Below are 19,804 nucleotides of genomic sequence, written 5' to 3'. Positions count from 1 at the left end.
AGCCAGACGAATGTCCAATGTCCATGCGATTCATGATAAGTAAGTGGTCATATCCGCATAGTATGTATCACGTTAGGCGTTTCTTCACACCAGTATACATAATTACATACGCGGACATCGGTCGCATATCATGCATTTTCTCTTACGTAGGCCGAGTACATACAACGCTTTATTTTTAGAATAGTGACCCGCTTTCGCTTCCATGTTGACGCGGTCCATTATAATGCTTATGGTCCCGTGGTGCAATGGGTCATCGGGAACGACACGAAGATCTACATGGAGTCGAAATATCTTGGTATTTGCACGTCCACTACTAATCACTACTAGGTGGGTCAGTTTTCTTGCGGATCTATTAAAGGTAAGTGGAGCGTGGAACTTGGAAGACCGTACATGACTTATACATGTCCGATTGATCCGTGCAGGTGTCGAACTTGTGTTTGTAAATCGGTGTAATCCATGCACTGTAATCTCAGCGTACCCCTCGCTCATCGCAACAAATCGCCATGTTCTGGGTACTTCACCTGTTGTATTTAAGGCGCGGGGTGTCTTGACTATCAGCAACTTGAAGTCCAACTGTTTCAATGGCGTTTATCACTGTTGCATGCACCCTTATCGTCTTGGCCAGCATCTGGATCGTGAAGCAACGCTATCAGGCCGCAAGGCGGTTGCCATTACCGCCTGGACCGCCTGGACGTTGGCTTTTAGGAAATACGATGCCAAAGTCAAAGTAAGTCTTTGTTGAAGGACATTAGTATGATCTCTGACCCCTCACACAGTGCGCCATTTCAATTCGCGAGGTGGACAGAGCAATACGGTCCCGTGTTTTCGCTCAAACAAGGCCATAGGATTTTCGTGATTATAGGACGTTATCAGGTAAGCATCAAACAAATCATCGTCTAGCCAGGCATGAAATGGGTCTCGTCATAGGCTGCGGTGGATATCATGGAAAAAGAAGGCGGAAATCTCGCCGACCGCCCACGATCTATTGCAGTGCAAGAGACATTATCTGACGGGATGAGAATCGTCCTTGAGGGCAGTGGTGAGAAATTGCGCCGGCTCCGCAGGTACGCATATTGTTTCTACCGGGTGCGATCAGTGAGACTGAATGTAAGCAGGGTCTTGCATGCAGGCTTACAACCCAAGGTTGCGGAGACCTACGAGCCCATCCAGACTAGGAATGCGAAGAATCTGATTCTAGATATCTTAAATGATCCAAAGAACCATCAAGGTCATGCCATGCGGTACGAACACTAGTTCTTGCTCATGTGGTAGAGGTGGTAATACTTGCATTTTAGTTATGCAGCTTCCGTAGTCATGTCCTTCACTTATGGAAAAACTTACTCCGACTTCGTACTCAGACCCTGAAGTCGTTGCCCTCAACAAGTCTCTTGAGCGTTTTGGTCAAGCCATGAAGCCGGGAGCATACCTTGTGGATGCGTATCCAATCCTGCGTTTCATCCCAGGCTACCTGAACCAGTTGAAGGCATGGCACCAAGAAGAACTTGCTCTCTTCAACGGGCAGTTGGATGCGGTGCGAAGACAGATGGTTCGTGATTTTGCTGTTCTAACGGATGTCGTTGCTCACGGCTGTGAAGGGTGAGGAGACCGCGACGCCATCATTCGGGAGGTTCATTTTAGAGCACCAGAAACAGTATCAGCTCGAAGACAAGGAAATGGGATACATTGCAGGAGGAATGTTCGCGGCTGGTTCTGATACGGTAAGCTCTTACACTGCATCATGACGTCTTAACTTGACAACTGTTGTAGACTGCATGTGCAATCACAATTATGATGATGGCTGCTACCATTCACACGGACACACAGGCTCGCGTACAAGAGGAGCTTGATGACGTTGTGGGGCGTACGCGGCGTAGGTTATACCTTTGCTTTGTTCATCTACTGACTGAAACAGCTCCTGATTAGTGCCGACATTTGATGATCAGGAAATGCTGCCGCAGGTTACCGCGTTCATGCTGGAGAGTCTGAGGTGGAGACCTGTTGCCCTTGGAGGTACGTCCCATTTGAGTTGTGATGACACGGCAATGGGTGACAACCTTGCACTACAGGCTTTGCGCATCGCGCGAATAAGGACATAATTTGGAATAACTACCTCATTCCTGCAGGTGCGACTGTTATTGGCAACCATTGGTCAGTAGGCAATCATTTTCGTTGTCCCACGTTTGTCTTTGACGCTCGTCTTTCAGGGCTATCGCAAACGATCCTGAGGTCTTCCCAGAACCGCAAAAGTTCAATCCTCAGCGTTGGATCGACGATGCAGGTCGTGTACGCAATGATCTCCGATTCTTTACTTTCGGCTTTGGCCGCCGGTGAGTGGCATCGTTCATTTCTCGACCGGTTCTCGTGACTTACTTGAAAATGTCAGAGTGTGTCCCGGTCAACATGTCGCAAATCGGTCTATGTTCATCAACACGGCTCTTATTCTCTGGGCTTTCCGTTTGTCTGAGAACCCTGCAGCAAAGATTGACACGCTTGCTTTCTCGGATACTGTGGCCGTACATCCTGCTCCGTTTGAGATATGTTTGGAGAAGAGGATCGAGGAGAATCTGATCAGGGAACTGTGTGCACCTGGGGAGTAAAGGGCGTTTATCTAGAACTTGAAAGTCCAGTCATGTTTATAGTATGGAAAATAGTTAATAATTAAAAGTTAATACATTCGCTCCAGCCATTGTTAAGGCGCGTGGATGGAATTTCATAGTTCGTATTCTCCTAAGCGCAAGGCACGAGCACGTGTTAGAATGTAGTCTATGCCCATTACGAGTAAGGAAGACCCACGCCTTCTTTCTTTTCTCCACCACGGCTCATATTATCAGCGTCAGTCATTGTCGTCTCTCAATAGACTTGCGCTTGATCTACCTGTTTCAAATCAGCAATATAGATCAAACCACCTGTTTTACTATTATTAAAAGACAATGGACAGACTCTTCTCGGACCCAAGCCTCTTAGTATGTCCGGACTTTATGGGCGCAAGGTATCAGGCTATGCGCACCGCCATGGTCTCACCTGCCGTCACAGAAGCTCAAGCAGCGGAGACCTTGCGCACCACTTGGGTGTTGACCAACGAAGACTTATGTTTACAATGGCAAGAACAACTAGCAGAAGACGAGCGTCTCAGTGCCGAACGCAAGCGTTTAGCCGAGGAAGAAGCCGAACGTGAACACATGGATATTCAACTAGAAGAAAAAACTGCTCGCGCAGAGGAAAAGAAAAAGAACCGTTCAAAACATTCTGCAATCTTAATGCGTCCTCGTCCTTTCAACAACGACAAAGAAGCCTTAGTATCAGAATTCGCACTGCGAAAGATAGACAGTGGGAAGTATGTCAAGCTCTACTACTGGACCAACGATGGACTGGACGATGCACTAATCAATTACCGCACTCGAGACGATGACAGCATGGTTCCTTCCATTGGGGAAGACAGGTTCCACAGTATGGGTCAGTGCAGCCACCTCGAAACCAGCAGTGGGTGTTATAGCAGATAGAGATCTTTCCCCGGTGGATTTTGCTCAAGCCATTCCACGCATAATGGGAGCCATTGAGGAGCGTGACTGGACCAAACAGCGTGTCCGGATGCTCGCGCAATTCTGGGGTGCTATCATGCTGCATTGTTACTGGAACTCCCCCGACTTGCTAGCTAGACGAGCAATCTTACTGTACCAAGAAGAACAGTGGCGAGCTTGGCATAGCGCCATTCTTTCGTCCAATGGCTCTTGGGACCTCTCCATCATCGATGAACCCACCCTTTTACGAACCTTTGAACGCGTCTATCGTGCCTCCCTCATACGCACAACAAATGTATCACCGGATGTTCTGGTATGTGTTTAGCACCTTTCAGTCAGGACACCACTAATTTATTGTTATATTTCATCTACCTGCGCTCATGGGCTGTGTTTATTTGTTTGTGTGTTTGCGTTTGCGTTTGCGTGTGCGTTGATATGGACACTCTCGTCTACATACGACTGGCATGTCTGCGGTATGCAGCCTCAGAGCAGCAACTCCAACTCATGAGGTGGACAAGGTTCCAACTGTCGTTCGAGGCGGTCCAAGCGTTCGGTTTCCCCACCAGCTCGGAGACGCTCTGCCTCTCCTGGAGCAGGGAAGTATACCAATGGCCTGCGCAACCCCAAACAGACCTTGCAACGGCAGGGTTTTCAAGACAGCACACACAGCAACCGCTCCTCAGCAGTGTGCGCAGTCTGTCTGGGGAGCCACAGCCACAGCTTCGTCGAGTGCATTGCCGAACGACTATGGGACAACAAGTTCCAAACCGTTACCACCCGTACGAACAGATCACTTACCCTGCGCGGATCCGACAAGCCTCTGTGTGTCGACTGGCAGCGCACTCGAGGCTGTGGCAGCTGGGTGCACGACGAGCGACACATCTGCTCGGGTTGTCTGGCCACATCTCATGGGGCCCAGAACTGCTCTCGAGCACAGACGTCTTCATCCAGTCTCCCCGTATAATGTGGCGGTTTGGGAGGACAAACTACGTACATACAATCTCCTTCTTGATTATCCCAATTTGTTGCACGGTTTACAGTCAGGCTTTCATATCAAAATCCCCGCTATCACTTGTACACAGTCCCCACCTAATAGTTCATCACTTGTTATATTCAGAGACGCGTTCCAAAAAATCCTCGCTCGAGAGCTCACCACCGGGCGTTATATCGGCCCCTTCTCAGACACTGAATTACTCTCAGCGCTCGGCCCTTATCAGTCCTCCCCCATATCCATTATACCCAAACCAGGGAAACCAGGGAAGTTTCGTGTTATTCAGAACTATTCCTTCCCGTTGGTCCCCTCACCAGCCTATCCTAATCCCTCAATCAACTCATGCGTCAACTCAGATGATTTCCCATGCACCTGGGGTACCTTTGACACTATATGTACAATCATTCGGTCTCTCCCCCCAGGCTCTCAAGCCGCCACCCGCGATGTCGCCGAAGCCTACCGTACCATCCCACTGCACAACTCCCAATGGCCAGCAGCTGTTGTTCGTCTCCCAGATGGCAGCTTCTGCATGGACACATGCATTTCATTTGGGATGAGTCCTTCAGCAGGGGCCTACGGCCATGTTGCCGATGTGGGAGCTGATCTATTGCGAGCCAAAGGTCTCGGACCACTGGCAAAATGGGTGGACAATCACATCTTCTTTCGCATCCTATGTGAGTTCCTGGCAAGTTACAACAAACTACGAGAGGAAGTGTACGCTTCATTGGCCGCAGGAGGGAAAAGACAGACAGGTGGGCGCTTGTGGCACAAAGGCAAGATCTTTGATGATGAGACCTTTGAAGTCTACGCAGAAGACTGTCGGTTCCAATTTAGGGATCTGTCTCAGTCCTCACCGCGTGTGCTCATTGACGGAAAATTCACCTACGCCTTTGCTGACATTAATCGAGCCTCCTTACCACTGGGCACCCCATGGGAGCCAAACAAGGATACAGCTTTCGCCTATGAAGCACTGTACCTCGGTTTACTGTGGGGACTCCCTCAACTCTCAGTCAAACTATCACTCGCGAAGACAAGGAAGTACTTGGCGGCGATTGAAGAATGGCGCTCCCGTCCGATGCATGTCCTCCTGGAGGTGCAGAAGTTATACGGCAAACTTCTGCACTCCTGCCTGGTTATCCGAGTGGGGCGAGCTTACCTCACCTCACTGGAGACCATGCTCACCATCTGCAGTCATCGTCCTTTCATGCCGCACCACCCAGTACGCCATCTCAGCAACGACCTCGATTGGTGGAGTGCCAGACTCACCCAACCTTTCGTCGGAAAGACCATATCCCAACCGCACACCCTCGTCGACCTTCGTGCCTTCTCCGATGCAAGTTCAACCGTCGGAATTGCAATTGTTATCAATGGGTATTGGCGTGCATGGACCCTCCGACCAGGTTGGAAGACCCTTGATGGCCAATGAGACATTGGTTGGGCCGAGTGCGTTGGTTTCGAGCTTCTCACGATGGCCATCCTTGACGCTCGTCGAGAACGACCCTTCAAGCACTTCCACATCTTCTGCGACAACCAAGGTGTGGTCAATGGCTGGAAGAATGGCAGGAGCCGAAACTGGGCCACCAACCTTGTCTTCCGCAGGATCCACCAGTGTCTCGAATCCGTCTCCAAGGACACTTCATTTCACCTCTGCTACATCCCTAGTGCCGACAATCCCGCAGATGGCCCTTCCCGGGGAGTTTTCCCACCGCGGCAGCTACTCCTTCCCCCCATTGTCCTTCCAGGCGACCTCTCAATGTTCCTTGTCGACGCAGACCTCTCCACAGGGGCGTCAAACACCAACAGTCGGGAGACAGATGATGATAGGATGGTTGACGAGGCAGAGAATGGAGAGTGGGGACATCAGCTCCTCAAGTATCACGATGCCTGGCGGGACTAACACTTCTCGGTTCCAAAACCTTGTTCCCCTCATAACACCTCTCCCTGCAGTGCAGCCTCGTCCTTATCGCACAGACTTGACGCCACGAACATCACCGTTGCAGCCGCATTGCCTGGCATGGGAGCGTCTCTGCGTGTGGGTACCAGCAGTAGTGAGATCTTGTCTCGACCACATGGGGGCACCAGTCGCAATATCTGATAATGATTTGGACCGCATCTTGACAGTGTTAGCACATTCACACGCTCCCAGCACACGAGAGACATATGGATCGGGTCTGCTAGTCTTCCACGTGTTCTGTGACGAGCGCAACATACCCGAACATCAATGCTGCCCCGCGTCGTCGATTCTGATATTGGCTTTCATAGCATCATCGGCAGGAATGTACTCTGGCAAGACTCTTGAAAACTATCTCTACTCCATCTGCGCATGGCATATGCTGCATGGCCAGGATTGGTTTGTGAACCGAGATCAAGTATCAGGAGCACTAGAGGGAGCTAAACATCTCGCGTCCAAGACTTCGACTTGCCCAAAGAGAACTCCGTTCACAGTCAACCTTATCAGCGCCTTACACGCAGCACTTGATCTAACCAATCCCTTACATGCAGCAGTATACGCTTGCTTGACAACTTCCTTCTTCACCATTGCGCGCATGGGGGAATTTACAGTACCAACTCTGCGGGGTTTCAATCCAAACACACACGTCAAAGTTGGAGACATGCATGGCGAAGAAGATAGGCATGGCCTTTGCGTAACCGTATTTAATCTTCCCCGCACCAAAGTCGTTTCGACAGGAGAAGATGTCTTTTGGGCAGCGCAATCTGGAGTGATAGACCCCCAAGCCGCACTAGCTAATCACCTTGCCATCAATCGCCCGACCGCTGAGGATCCACTGTTCAGTTGGAGACATCGGTCCGGGCTGCATCCGCTTACAAAGACGCAGTTCATGAAGTGCCTGCAGGACGCCAACAATCGTTTGAGTGGGAGTCCTTGAAGGCACATGGCATTCAGATTGGTGGCACCTTGGAGTATCTCTTACGGGGAGTCCCTTTTGAGACTGTTAAAACCATGGGACGCTGGAGCAGCGACTCATTCCTAGTGTACCTCCGGAAGCATGCGGTGATATTGGCACCTTACCTGCAAGATCATCCGATTCTGGAACCTTTTATGCGCTACGCGCTTCCGTGAGAGATTTATGTAAGTGTCACGCACCTCCTTGAGTTTCGGGGCTGAGCTAAAGCTAGATGCGTCGTTTTGCTCCTTTAGAATTCAGGGTATCTCAGCTTGCTCTTGCCCGCTTTTTCTCAGAGGTCCAAAAGCTTGTTTCGGTCGAAAACCCCTGCGGGTTTTACCCAAACACTCGTTTAATCATTTCTCGCGTAGTTTAAATGTTTCACTCATTTGTTGCTTGGCGTTTGTCCTTGTCATTCGTTAGCTCTTACAGCAATTTAATCTTCTCTTGAGGTCAACGCATAGATCGTATTCTCCTAAGCGCGAGGCATGAGCACGTGTTAGAATGTAGTCTATGCCCATTACGAGTAAGGAAGACCCACACCTTCTTTCTTTTCTCCACCACGGCTCATATTATCAGCGTCAGTCATTGTCATCTCTCAATAGACTTGCGCTTGATCTACCTGTTTCAAATCACCCGCCCTCCACACCCTTGAATCAGCTCAATAATATTCAGACTTTGGTCGGTAATCAAGGAGCTTGGACATCAGAGGGCATCCACACATGCCTTACCAACCAGTAGATTGACTTCTAGTATGATCAGGTACATACAATGCCGTTTGCATTGGAAGTCCTAATTTGCATTAACCCACCTTTACCTCATTAAACAGACCAGTTAGCGAGGTTTATTGACACTCATCTACCCTGGGGGCAGAGCACAGGCAGTGTAGTCCTGCAGAATCATTTACGTATTAATTACCTCCCCTGCCTGTATAAATGGTCCAGGTCGATCCAGACATTATCAATCACCCTCATCCCCCCATAGCTTACATGGAATCCTATACCACTGTAGTTTCTGGGACATCCAACTCTGGGTCACCCTCACAGTCACCCCCTATCAGTCCTTTAGTGGTTGTTATAGCTGCTTCCTTCATGATAGGATCGTCACACACCTTGGCCAGTCCTGATTCCTGGAGGTTTGATAGGTTTGTTACACCCAGTCACCAGCAGCATCTAGGGACAGGGGACCAAATCCTAGTATATCATCAGGTTTTCAATTCCCCCACACAACCTTTACCAATGCCAGTTTTTCGGGGTACTTTGGACACAATAGTGGGCTGGGGGAGTGACCATGTTGAGTTTGGGGTCAAAAATTGCAACAATAAGAGGGATCGCCCCAAAATCATCAGATTACCACTGGTGGTGGCACATCTTTCTATATGGCAACATATACAGAGGTTTTTCTTTCCTTTCCCGCGGACAGCCACTGCACCCTCTCCGCCCAAAGATCAGTTGCGCAAACGGACCCGTCAACTCAAAAAGGACGGCGTGATAGGGGATCGTGTCCCTCGCGACAGCAATGGTCTTCCCATATGGTCGTGAGGTTACTTGATCAAGTAATACTCCCACCGCTTCATATATTCGTACTTTAACTCATCTCCACGCGATAGGTCCCGCACCTCGGATCCATGGAAAGAGTTAGATTGATGACCGTTCTAATTGTCAGTTTAATGGTATGACCAGATGCAAGTCTTTTGCGACCTTTTCCAAGCTGATTGGCCCCACCCGCCCTCTCAGCTCGCTCTTGCCCGTTTTTTCTCAGAGGTCCAAAAGCTTGTTTCGGTCGAAAACCCCTGCGGGTTTTACCCAAACACTCGTTTAATCATTTCTCGCGTAGTTTAAACTGTTTCACTCATTTGTTGCTTGGCGTTTGTCACTTGTCGTTCATTAGCTCTTACAGCAATTTAATCTTCTCTCGAGGTCAACGCATAGACTAAATATTACACAGCGTGTGCTTGGGACTGTGATGGAGACCTTGGGATTGTTCAAAGTAGAAACTGCAAGTTGCAGACTTGGAAGAACATGCTATGGGATGTGAGTCCGCTAACACCTGGTAAAAAGACGATGTGCATTGGGCAGGGATCAAGCTTCAGGTAGTGAAATCACATGACTCGTGGGGAATGTCTGAACACCGCAATCGGTCCAGTTACCCAGTGGCTGTACATGTGTGATCTTCTTGCTGTAGTTTCCAGTGTGGGGTTAATTTCATACAGCACTAGCGTCCTTGAATGTGCTCACCTACCACTGTCCAGCAAGCTTTCCATAGATTGAATCATCCATTCATCCCATCCCATCCCATCCCATCTCCATCGCACTTCGGGACCTTTACTCCGACAAATCCACACGTTGATTCAAATCTTCATACGTCGTTCGTTCCTCGAGATGAATATTGCCCAGATGATTTCTAACTGCACCCAGCTAGTACTCTCAATTTGTCCATTTCGTCACGAATATCACAACCTTCGAGAATGAGTGAGGAACAATGTTGGTTTTCTCACTCTTGTTCCTCTCCTGCTTTCTGACCTTTTGACAGTTCTTCCATCGTTTAAAGATACTTGGGCGAGGTTGTCCGAGGTTGCTGTCAAGGGCGCTCAATACAACTCCCCTGAACTGTCAGCCCCATCCAAAATGTTTGCAAGGGACCCGGGTGGATCTCCTCAAATACATCCACGGATTCCTGGACAGCCGAAAGAAGAATCAACTTATCTGGCTACATGGCCCTGCAGGCGTCGGAAAGTCTGCCGTCGCATTTACTGTAGCTGAGAGGATGAAAGATCTAAAAGTGACAGAGGAGACGCATGTTGAAATGCGGCTAGCGGGAACATTCTTTTTCTCGTGCAAGCACATGAAACGTTGCACAGCTAGATATTTCTTTGCAACGCGTGCCTACCAGCTCGCCAATAATTTTCCAAGCATCTGGCAGGATGTGAACAGAGCGATCCGCAATAACCCTGCTTTACTAGACCCAGACGCGCCTCTCTGCGACCAGATGAAGGCTCTCTTTCTCCAACCCCTCCGGAAACTTCAACTCAGATTGCACGGGTGTCAGCCTCTGACGTTTGTTGTCGATGCCCTTGATGAATGCACATCCAAACCCGAGCTTACCGATCTCATCCTTTCCCTTGCGCAGGCTCTTCATGACCCTGATATTCCTGTGACCCACATCCTACTCACAAGTCGCTCGGAAACCCATATTTCAGAAGCCTTTCACATCGAAGATGTGCGCCCATTGTTGTGTGAAATACCAGTGCAAATTTTTGTGGAGGGCGTTGCTACCATCATGTCGCTTGACAGCGCCGATGTCGACAAAGATATCTATGTTTTCTTGCAGTATTCCTTCGCAAAGCTGGCAAGTCGCCATCCCAATTTTCCTCACCCAACGAGGGACAAACTCACGCACCTGGCGAGCTGCGCTGGCAGACGTTTCATTCGTAGGCATCTACAATGGTGAAGTTTATTATTGACGATGAAGACAAGGATCCCCGTGATCGGTTACAGCTGATGCTCAAGCTGACGAGTGAACTGCTAGCAGGAACGGAGGTGTACAAGTTATACGACCGTATCCTCTCCACATGTGCTGACCCCGCGCGAGCATACCTGCACTTGTCCATTGTTGCCGCGCTCGCAGACCCTCTTCCCATCTCAGCAAATCTCGTTACTTCTTGGTCCTGGTTTGGGCAGAGATGTGCAGACAACTCTGATACAGCTACAGTCTGTCATGGATATCCCTACAGACAGCATTCTCCCTGTGAGTATTTGTCACTCATCTGTTCGTGACTACGTTTCTGATCCCTCAAACTGTGGCCTCCCCCAAGTATGTAATATCGCATCACCCCACTCCCTACTCGCATGTTCGTCTCTCCACCTGATGACGGAGATTACAGGAAAACACGGCTCTCTTGGATGCGCTCTCAGAACTGGAGAAACAGAGCCAAGCTATGTGACCTGAGGACCCCCATCAATTAGAAGTTTCGCTATCCTTCCTTATTCGGCCACCAGAACCACTGTCAGTTCTCATATGTATGCTATGGCTTCGGGGAGATCGTACTTCAGATTTACAATATTGGCTGGGGACCGTGGACGGGCATGCCTGGGTGCAGACCACGAATGGGCAAGACTGGCTGCAGACCCGGGGAGGACGAGACTGGCTGCAGACCAATGGGGGATGACAGTGGCTGCAGACCGGGGGAGGACGACGGTGGCTGCAGATCCAGGGGGGACGAGAGTGGCTGCAGATCCAGGGGGGACGAGAGTGGCTGCAGACCGAAGGGAGGACGAGAGTGGCTGCAGACCGATGCAGGACTGAGAGTGGCTGCAGACCGACACAGGACGAGAGTGGCTGCAGACCGACGCAGGACTAAACTGGCTGCAGACCAAGGGAGAGCGAGACTGGCTCTGGACAGGACCAGACTGGCTGCAGACTGAGGCAGGACGAGAGTGGGAGCACACCGAGGGAAGACCAGACTGGCTGCACACTGAGGCAGGACGAGAGTGGCTGCGGACCTGGAAAGGACAGAGAGTGGCTGCAGACCGAGGGAGGGCAAGAGTGGCTGCAGACTGAGGGAGGATGAGACTGGCTGCAAAATTGGAGAGGACGAGAGTGGCTGCAGAACTGGAGAGGATGAGAGTGGCTGCAGACCCTGGGAGGGCGAGAGTGGCTGCAGACCCTGGGAGGGTTAGATTGGCTGCAGACCAAGATGGGGCTAGACTGGCTCCAGGCCCCAGCGGGTGGGCGAGACTGGCTTCAGACCCTGGGCGGGGCGAAACTGGCTCTGGACGCCCCATGCCAAGCATGGCAATCCACTCCTGCGGGGTCCGTATGGGCCGATTGCAGAAGAATTTCCGAGTACGTTGGAAGCAATCAGCAACTATATCATTGTCCCAGAATTTGCTTTACTGCCAACCTTCAAGGTAGTCCAGCAGTTGAAAAGCTTACCGGATTTCTTGATGTTTCCGATGTTCCTGGCGTTGATACCCCAAGATCATTTCACCTTTGCATCGCCAGAGGTTCCTGACAGGGAGATTATCCGTGCTATGAGCGCCTTTATAGCTTTCACAAACAAGGCACAGGAACGAAGTCAATCATCTTCTGATGCTCTCAAGTATGCATCTCAAAACTGGGTTGTTCACCTGTCACATGCTCCAAATCTATGGGACGACACTCTCAACCATATATTCCGGGTTTTCTGGAAGTGTCACCTCCTTTCCTGGCTCGAACGGCAGTGGTGTTTGAAGGGACTGCGGTCTTGTCTTGATATTTTATTCGAGGGGCAGAAACTTGCAAATGTTATTGCCTTGCTTCAGGTTTGACTTTTTCATTTTGTGAAACATCTTTTAATTCTCTCTCATCCTCAGTTTGAACCTTCAATGCACAGCCTAATGAACGGTTGCCAGCCATCGGTCTCAATTACCAGCACTCAACAATGGAATTTAGCGTTTTGGATACCCACAACTGAGAACAGGAGTCCGACTCCAGTTAGGAGAAACGATCACGTGGAGCTGAGAACAGACACATGGGAAAAGGTGCTGTACAATTGCAAAAGAAGGAGGAGAGACTCGGAGATAAGCGACCCAGGCGCACAAATAAGATTCTGCTGAATGCACAAGGATACCGAGCGCTTGAGCGATTCGGAGTGTAGGTGGAGCTCTGGTGGAGTACAAGCAGGGGAGTCATGCGAAAATCCAATTCATGTAGACTCTGATTAGTACAAACTTGAATTTGAAAGTAGTGCAAAGTGAACTTTCGAATATGGCTCTGGAAAGGTCTGTGTATGAGGAAAGCGATCGACAATCACTGTCTTCCGCGTTTCCAATTGAGCCCCTTCAGTGAATTTACCCGTATTAGACGGACAGCTAAAGGTGACAATGTACCAATAGAGGCGGGCCAGCCCATGTGGGCCCATGGCCATAAGTGTACCATGATAGACGAGTGGGCCGGAGGGTGGTGTGTACCTGTTCCAAACGGATGGGCCGGTGGTATATCTTGTAGACGGTAGTATAGGAATGTACTATATAGGATATCTATGAATATAAATGAATTCAGTGTGCGATGGAGACGAGTGGGCCAAGGGTACAGGGTACAATGGAGACGGGTGGGCCGGGGGTATGGGGTGCACTAGAGTCCAGCAGGCCAGGGATATAGGTGTGAATGGGGACGAGTGGGCCGGTATGTGAGGCACAATGGAAGATGAATGGGCCGGGAGGTAAGCTCAATGGAAGATGAGTGGGCCGGGGGGTAAAGCTTGATGATATCCCATCCGGTAGATGATGGAAATTTCTTCCGGTATGGAAGGTGAAGGTGAAATGGATGGTATGGATGAACCAGAAGTGTTAAATGAATGGGCCGGAAGAGCCGGAGGGGCATGAAATGGATGATACAGATGAGCCGGTAGTACATGAAATAGATGAGCCGGATGGGGATGAAATGGATGATACAGATGAGACGGTAGTACACGAAATGGATGATACAGATGAGCCGGTAGTGAATGAAATGGATGAGCCTGATGGGGATGAAATGGATGATACAGATGAGATGGTAGTACATGAAATGTATGATACAGATGAGCCGGTAGTGTTAAACGGACGAGCCGGATGGGGGTGAAATGGATGATACAGATGAGCCAGTAGTGTTAAATGGGCCGGATGGTGATGAAATGTATGATACAGATGGGCCGGTAGTGAATGAAATGGCTAAGCCGGTGGTGCGCTGTGTGATAGAGGTGAAGGTGAAATGGATTATACAGATGAGCCGGCAGAGCGCCATCCAGTCCCGCAACATTCTTACTACTGAATGCATATTATGCAAGTCAAATCATATTGATTGAAAGCATGCAAGGTTGACAACACAATGTAGACGACTAGTACATACAAAAACATGAATGATGTGCTAGTCTTACTGTGTCCAATATCCTGGAAGGCTTGCATGGATATCTAGCACTCACTGATCGACCTTGGTGCGACAGAGGTCCATATCGCGGGCGTGGCAAAGGAGCTGAGATGGACTGCACATCAGCTGGCACACTTGATGGCCTGGCGACTGGGAGATCAGGAGATTGCACAGGTGGTGACCCAACCGGAGGAACAGACGAGCCGGATTCCCTCATTGTCAATGGCGGGATGTTGGTGGGGGTGGATGACACCCAGTTGTGCCTTGCGACCGGTGAGCCATCTGCAGTGTCACCAAACGTATCACCACCTGGTCTGGGCGCCCATCCAAGATACATCCGGAGTGAAGACATTGTTGGTCACAGTGCGGGCAAACGCACTGATGGATGGGCCGGGAGCTGTGATGGGGGGGTGGATTGAATGCTGGTGGACTTGATGCTGTTCGCTTGACCGCATCTCTGCTCCCTGAGGTACCTGACAATGCCTCTTACTTCAGCGGTGCACTCAGAGAGGAGTGCACGCTGCGCATGCATATCCTGCTCAATGTGATCAATCTGCACCGACATGGCACTGTCAGATGCCTCTGTGAGGTCCATTCGACACTCCAGGCGAAGTTGCCGGAAGTCAATTTCCAATTGATCGCATGTATGAAGTTCCTCCATCTCAAGATGAATTTGGGCCAACATGGCCTCCATCTGGTCATGAGAAAGGGGGTGCTGGGTGGACTGACTGGGTCTGGAAGGCGTGGTAGGGGAGGGCGGGCTGTAAACGACAGGTAATGGTGAGAACCAGATGTCGTCCTCTGAGGCCATGGCCGGTGATGGAGGTGGAGGTGGCAACTCGTCATTGTCAGGCTCGATCCAGTGATCAGGAGGGAAATCGTTTGCAGATGCCAAAGGGGCCGATTGTTGTTGGGCACCCGTCACATCCACAGTGCCATCGAGCATCTGGACGCTCTCATCTTCCTCTTGGATAGGACTAGGTTGCCGGATTGTCTTGTCTACAAGCATGCATTAGAATAGAAAGCAACCGGAAGCAAAAGACTTGCCTTTCGCATTAGATTTCTGCCCCATCTTTTTTCCGGTGGCTTTGGACCGGGTCGTCTTAGAGTGAGTGGTGACTGCGGCCACAGGGGGTGCAGTGTTGGTGGTGGGGGCAATGGTGGCGCTCCACAACGAGCAAGTCGAGGCGACATCGCCTTTCTTCGTCAATCGGGGGCAACACTCCACCTTCTTCGCCCGGCACCTGTCACAAGGCGGCAGAGAACCGTCAGTGGGGGGCTATGAGGAATCAGCATGGTAAAAAACATAGCAGTGACCGGAAGACTCACCTGTTCTTGGACCTTGGCTTTCCTGCCGGTGCCCTTGCCCTTGGACTGGATGGACTATGGAATAATGTCAGTCTGGATTCGACCTTCGCAGTTACATGCAAATCCTACCAGTTTTTGTCACTTCCCTGGTCGTACAGTGGCCTGCACCAGGATCAGCGATGGACCGGCAAATATAAAGAACAATAAAAACTTGCCTTTGATCTGCCTTGTGCCTCTTCATCCTCCTCCAATTCATCTACTTCTTCATTGCCCTCACTCACAACCAACCGACTTGCCTTCAGTGTGCCCGGCTTTTTTGCAGGGATGACAGCCTTGCGCATTGATTTCCGGGGCTGTTTTCAGCGTTAGTAATGTCGAATCTACAAAGAAAAAACACTTACCTCGACGTCTGGAAGATCATCGACATCAATGAAGTCGTCATCCTCATCGCCATCAACTTCCGGTGCCTTGGCCTTGGCCTTCCCCTTCCCCTTCCCCTTCACCTTCTCAGTGTCAGTGTCAGTGTCAGACAAGATCTCCTTCAACTTGATGACAGGCTTCTGGGACCGGTTGGCACGAGGCAAAGGAGGGCTGGTACTGAGGCGATGTTTCCGTGTTTTCAACAGCCCTGCCGGTGCAGGCTCACCGGATGCCGCATGTCTGGGCATGCGAATGCTGACATGTGGCACAGGTGCCGGGGCACGAGCAGGAGCAGGTGGTGGTGCAGGTGTGGGTGCAGGTGCAGGTGTAGGTACCGGTGCAGTTGCTATTGCAGTCTTAGGTGTGAGTACCGGTGGGATGAGGAGGAAGACACTCACCAGGAGCTGCAGGTGCAATAGGTGGTACATCACCCAATGTCTTACTGTACAATGGGTGCTTCATGCACATGTCCTGATTGTGCCCAAGACGGTGTGAAAGAGTAATAGCGACTAGGCTGGTTAGAAACTAGCGCTACTTATCCAAATGAGCGCGAGTGTAATATTTGACCCAAGAGGACTGCTATTGAAGCAACTCCCTTCAAATATGCAAGGGTAGCGATGATGCGAAGGGCTAATGACCTATAGCGACCTAAGACCAAAAACCAATGAGTAGCGCTGTAGCGATCAGCGACTAGCGACTAGTGAGTTCCGACAGAGAAACGTGCATATAAGTAAGTAGTGCTATGCAAGTTGTCCTATGCGATAGCGCTATGTGACGTCCGACTAGCGACAGCGAGAAGAAATCAAAAGAAGGGAAAGCAAGGGATAAGGTATGATAGTGCAAGTGGAATGCCTGATAGCGACTAGATTATAGCTCGACTACCGACAGCGATCCCAACGTTGCGAAGATCAAACTTATGAAGGAACTTTAGCGACTGCGCACTCGAAGCAAGTCAAGCGACACGCAATCAGAGAGATTGGCAAGAGTGGAATTGATTGCACCAAAACTAGGATATAGTGACTAAAGTGACTCCAATACCAGCAAAGGTCCGGGGAAGGGAAGTACTGTACTGTATGTGTGACGGGTCATTTTATCATACTGCGTAAAAGTTCGGGAATGCAGTAGGCTGAGAATAGTAGCTGACACTGATGGAGGCACAATGTAGCGACAGGTAATAAGACATGCAGCGCAGCGGAACATGAGGATGCATGTAATAAGACCTGCAACTGATGAGTAGCGACGTTTAATGAAAAATAATGCATCAGCGGAGGTAGGTGGACATAGGCAGGACATGGGAGGACAGAATACCTAGGCGTCGGGCCGGGCAGCGCGCTATGGGAGAAAAGCGGTTCCAAAGCGGATAGCTTGGGAGCTGAATAGCGCTGGTGACTAGCGCTTTACTCTTTTCCTCAAGGTAAGGCAAATTGTGCCTATGACACTCATACGCGCCTAGTGCTGGTATGATTGTCACAACAGGTCCAATCCGGTATTTCCACCAATTGTGTGGTTGCGCCTCTGAGCGCGAAAGATCTCTGCTGCAAGTGACAGCAGGCCAGGGGGGACATAGGAAGCCTCCTTCCCATAGGCGCGAATCGCGTCATTCTGTGTGACCATAGTATCAATCAAAGCAACTGACAGAGAATGAAACATACCACTTCGCAAGCAATCTTCCGGCTCAACTCCATTTTTTTCCTCTTGCGATGGCAACCAGATAATGTCTTCAACCATCTCAGTGAGCCGGGCTACAAGAGCTATGAGAGCCTGGTTGGCAGCAGCAGTGGAAGACGCAGAAGTAGAGTGAGAAGACATGGCAGGGAGATGATTGCAGTAGAGACTTAGTGGACAAGTAATCCGGAAGAGACGTGTTCAACACCACCCTTGGGAAAATGTCGGCAACCGGCAACCCGGCCCGACCCGGATATATCCGAGTCCATTGTTCACTGTCAGCGTCTATTTTTATATCTGAATATCACATTGTGCGGTTCACAACGTCATCAGCAATCAATTGTCACTAGCTAACCTGTGACAAAACCATCCAGGGTCACAGGCTGCAGCAGAACATCTATTCTGCCGGTGATCTTATGAAGACCGCGGATTTATACAACCCTTTCATTAAAATGAAAACAAGAAGGATTGCGATTGTCCGCCATTGCCAAGCATAATCTACATGTGCCTAGTGAGGACAAAGGTAAGAATTTATATACTACCACAATGGACTGGTTGACATTATCCGGCATGCCAGTATTTGACACCTTGCAGCCGAGAGGCGAGGAGCGCACTTACAACAACCCTATGATGGATTGTTCAAGCATGGATGAATGTGAGTTCATCTCATGCACAGCAAAGACAATTGACATCACCTTTGAAGACCTAGATGTCATGTCAGCTCATGACCGGCTGAGAGATGGCAATAGATTGAAGACGGTCCACTTTCAAACCGGGGATGACCACCGGTCATTGGACGTGGGTTTTTCTGAGTCAGATGATGACTGGATAACCAACCCTCACAACCACCCACAACCGGACATGTTGGATATGCAATTCCCCACCCTGTCTGACGATGAACAGTCAAATGGTGAGATGTTAGAATTGGGGTTTCCTCCAGAGTCGGACGTTGGAGATGTGCTAGATTTGGGGGTTTCGATATCGATGTCAGTGATCCGGCCGGACACACAGATGAGGGTGCTGGAAATGGGCTTCAACATGAATCATGTAGATGAATTGGCTGGACTTAAGGAATAATATCACACCGGATGAATAACCCCTGGAGATGGGTTTCGATATGGATTCAGTGCATGAAAGCCCTCTAGAGATGGGTTTTGATGTGGATCTGGGCGCATGTTGACCCGGATCGATCTTGTAAGCCTTCTTGTTGCTCCAGATATCATACTGACCGTTGAAATTCAGTCGCTGTATTCAACCGGATCCCATTGGATTTGTAATCCAACGGGCTGTAGGCGATTTGCGTATAGCAATCCACCGGTTGGATATGGAACCGGGCTGGTGATGCAATGTCGCTGGACGAGGCCTTTGCAAGACAAGAAGTCCTTGACTGCACACAAGAGTTGTTGCTGGCATGTCAACTGATATCGATATCTCGACTTTCAACATGAAGTATGTATTTCCGGTCATATGCTATCTACACCTATTGCTAGAATACTTGTGTGCAAAGATCCAAATTACTACTACTACATATACTGAGCTTTGTAAGAGGCCTTTGAAGTTCTAAGAGCGCTTTGGCTCAGGATTGGTGGTCTGTGCTTCAGTCCTTTGGCTTTCTTGCCGGTGGTCCTTGGGGCAGCGGGTGTTGGTTTGGGCACCGGTGTTTTGTGGTTTTTCTTCTTGGCATGGACCAGATGTAGGACCAAATGCTCTATGTTTGAAGGAGGAGGATTGTTGTCATGAGCACCGGTTGATTGCACAGAACCGGTACTGGCATTGTTTGGCTGGGATTTCTTTCTTGGAGGCCGACTGTCCGACTCTAAATCAGATTGAATGTGATCAACCCTACCGCTTTTTAGTTAGTTTTAATTTAGGTGGCAAAGGAACCGGCATGGATTTCTTGACCAGTGGGTGGGGATCTTCATGCTCTGCAGCAGATGGAGCCGGACTAGCCCTGCTGCGCATGTTGACTGGCCTGGATTTCTTGACCGGTAGGCGATTTGTGACAGGTGTCGACTTTGGAGGTGGCGATGTGCCATCGTCGTTGTCGTCCTCTCGTCATCATCGTCATCGTCCTTCTCTTCGTTGTTGTCTTTGTCGTTGTCATCCTTCTC

General features: G+C 50.0%; 5 protein-coding genes across 5 annotated transcripts; 4 read left to right on the top strand and 1 right to left on the bottom strand.

Moving 5' to 3' along the window:
* Positions 1 to 212: 212 nt before the first annotated feature.
* On the top strand, positions 213 to 2,597 carry DFJ58DRAFT_908382 (cytochrome P450; the record flags this gene model as incomplete). The annotated part of the gene is made up of 12 exons (XM_041395107.1): positions 213 to 358; positions 423 to 727; positions 777 to 873; positions 928 to 1,241; positions 1,273 to 1,277; positions 1,359 to 1,546; positions 1,596 to 1,718; positions 1,768 to 1,870; positions 1,924 to 2,010; positions 2,067 to 2,148; positions 2,205 to 2,327; positions 2,384 to 2,597. The coding sequence occupies exons 2-12, from the start codon at positions 582 to 584 to the stop codon at positions 2,595 to 2,597; spliced, it is 1,482 nt and encodes a 493-aa protein (XP_041237272.1). The 5' UTR covers positions 213 to 358; positions 423 to 581.
* A 194-nt stretch (positions 2,598 to 2,791) lies between these two features.
* On the top strand, positions 2,792 to 3,838 carry DFJ58DRAFT_159332 (uncharacterized protein). Its single transcript, XM_041378952.1, has one exon. It carries the CDS (start codon positions 2,931 to 2,933, stop codon positions 3,498 to 3,500), a length of 570 nt encoding a protein of 189 aa, XP_041237271.1. The 5' UTR covers positions 2,792 to 2,930; the 3' UTR covers positions 3,501 to 3,838.
* A 365-nt stretch (positions 3,839 to 4,203) lies between these two features.
* On the top strand, positions 4,204 to 4,482 carry DFJ58DRAFT_669319 (uncharacterized protein; the record flags this gene model as incomplete). Its single annotated transcript, XM_041382772.1, has 1 exon — positions 4,204 to 4,482. A coding segment is annotated over one exon (279 nt), but the record flags the coding sequence as incomplete, so codon positions are not given.
* Positions 4,483 to 13,988: 9,506 nt separating this feature from the next.
* Positions 13,989 to 17,837, bottom strand: DFJ58DRAFT_734695 (uncharacterized protein; the record flags this gene model as incomplete). The annotated part of the gene is made up of 10 exons (XM_041386530.1): positions 13,989 to 14,120; positions 14,356 to 14,614; positions 14,663 to 15,299; positions 15,330 to 15,579; positions 15,630 to 15,683; positions 15,751 to 15,770; positions 15,820 to 15,961; positions 16,010 to 16,374; positions 16,427 to 16,537; positions 17,681 to 17,837. 10 exons carry the CDS (start codon positions 17,835 to 17,837, stop codon positions 13,989 to 13,991), a joined length of 2,127 nt encoding a protein of 708 aa, XP_041237269.1.
* A 402-nt stretch (positions 17,838 to 18,239) lies between these two features.
* DFJ58DRAFT_846736 (uncharacterized protein) lies at positions 18,240 to 18,770 on the top strand (the record flags this gene model as incomplete). Its single annotated transcript, XM_041393351.1, has 2 exons — positions 18,240 to 18,348; positions 18,370 to 18,770. 2 exons carry the CDS (start codon positions 18,240 to 18,242, stop codon positions 18,768 to 18,770), a joined length of 510 nt encoding a protein of 169 aa, XP_041237268.1.
* Positions 18,771 to 19,804: the final 1,034 nt, after the last annotated feature.

The sequence above is a fragment of the Suillus subalutaceus genome (assembly GCF_016647625.1).
Source record: "Suillus subalutaceus strain FC151 chromosome Unknown DFJ58scaffold_185, whole genome shotgun sequence".
NCBI classification, from domain to species: domain Eukaryota; kingdom Fungi; phylum Basidiomycota; class Agaricomycetes; order Boletales; family Suillaceae; genus Suillus; species Suillus subalutaceus.
Note: the sequence above shows the minus strand (reverse complement) of the source record. Positions and strands in the feature narration are given on the sequence as shown.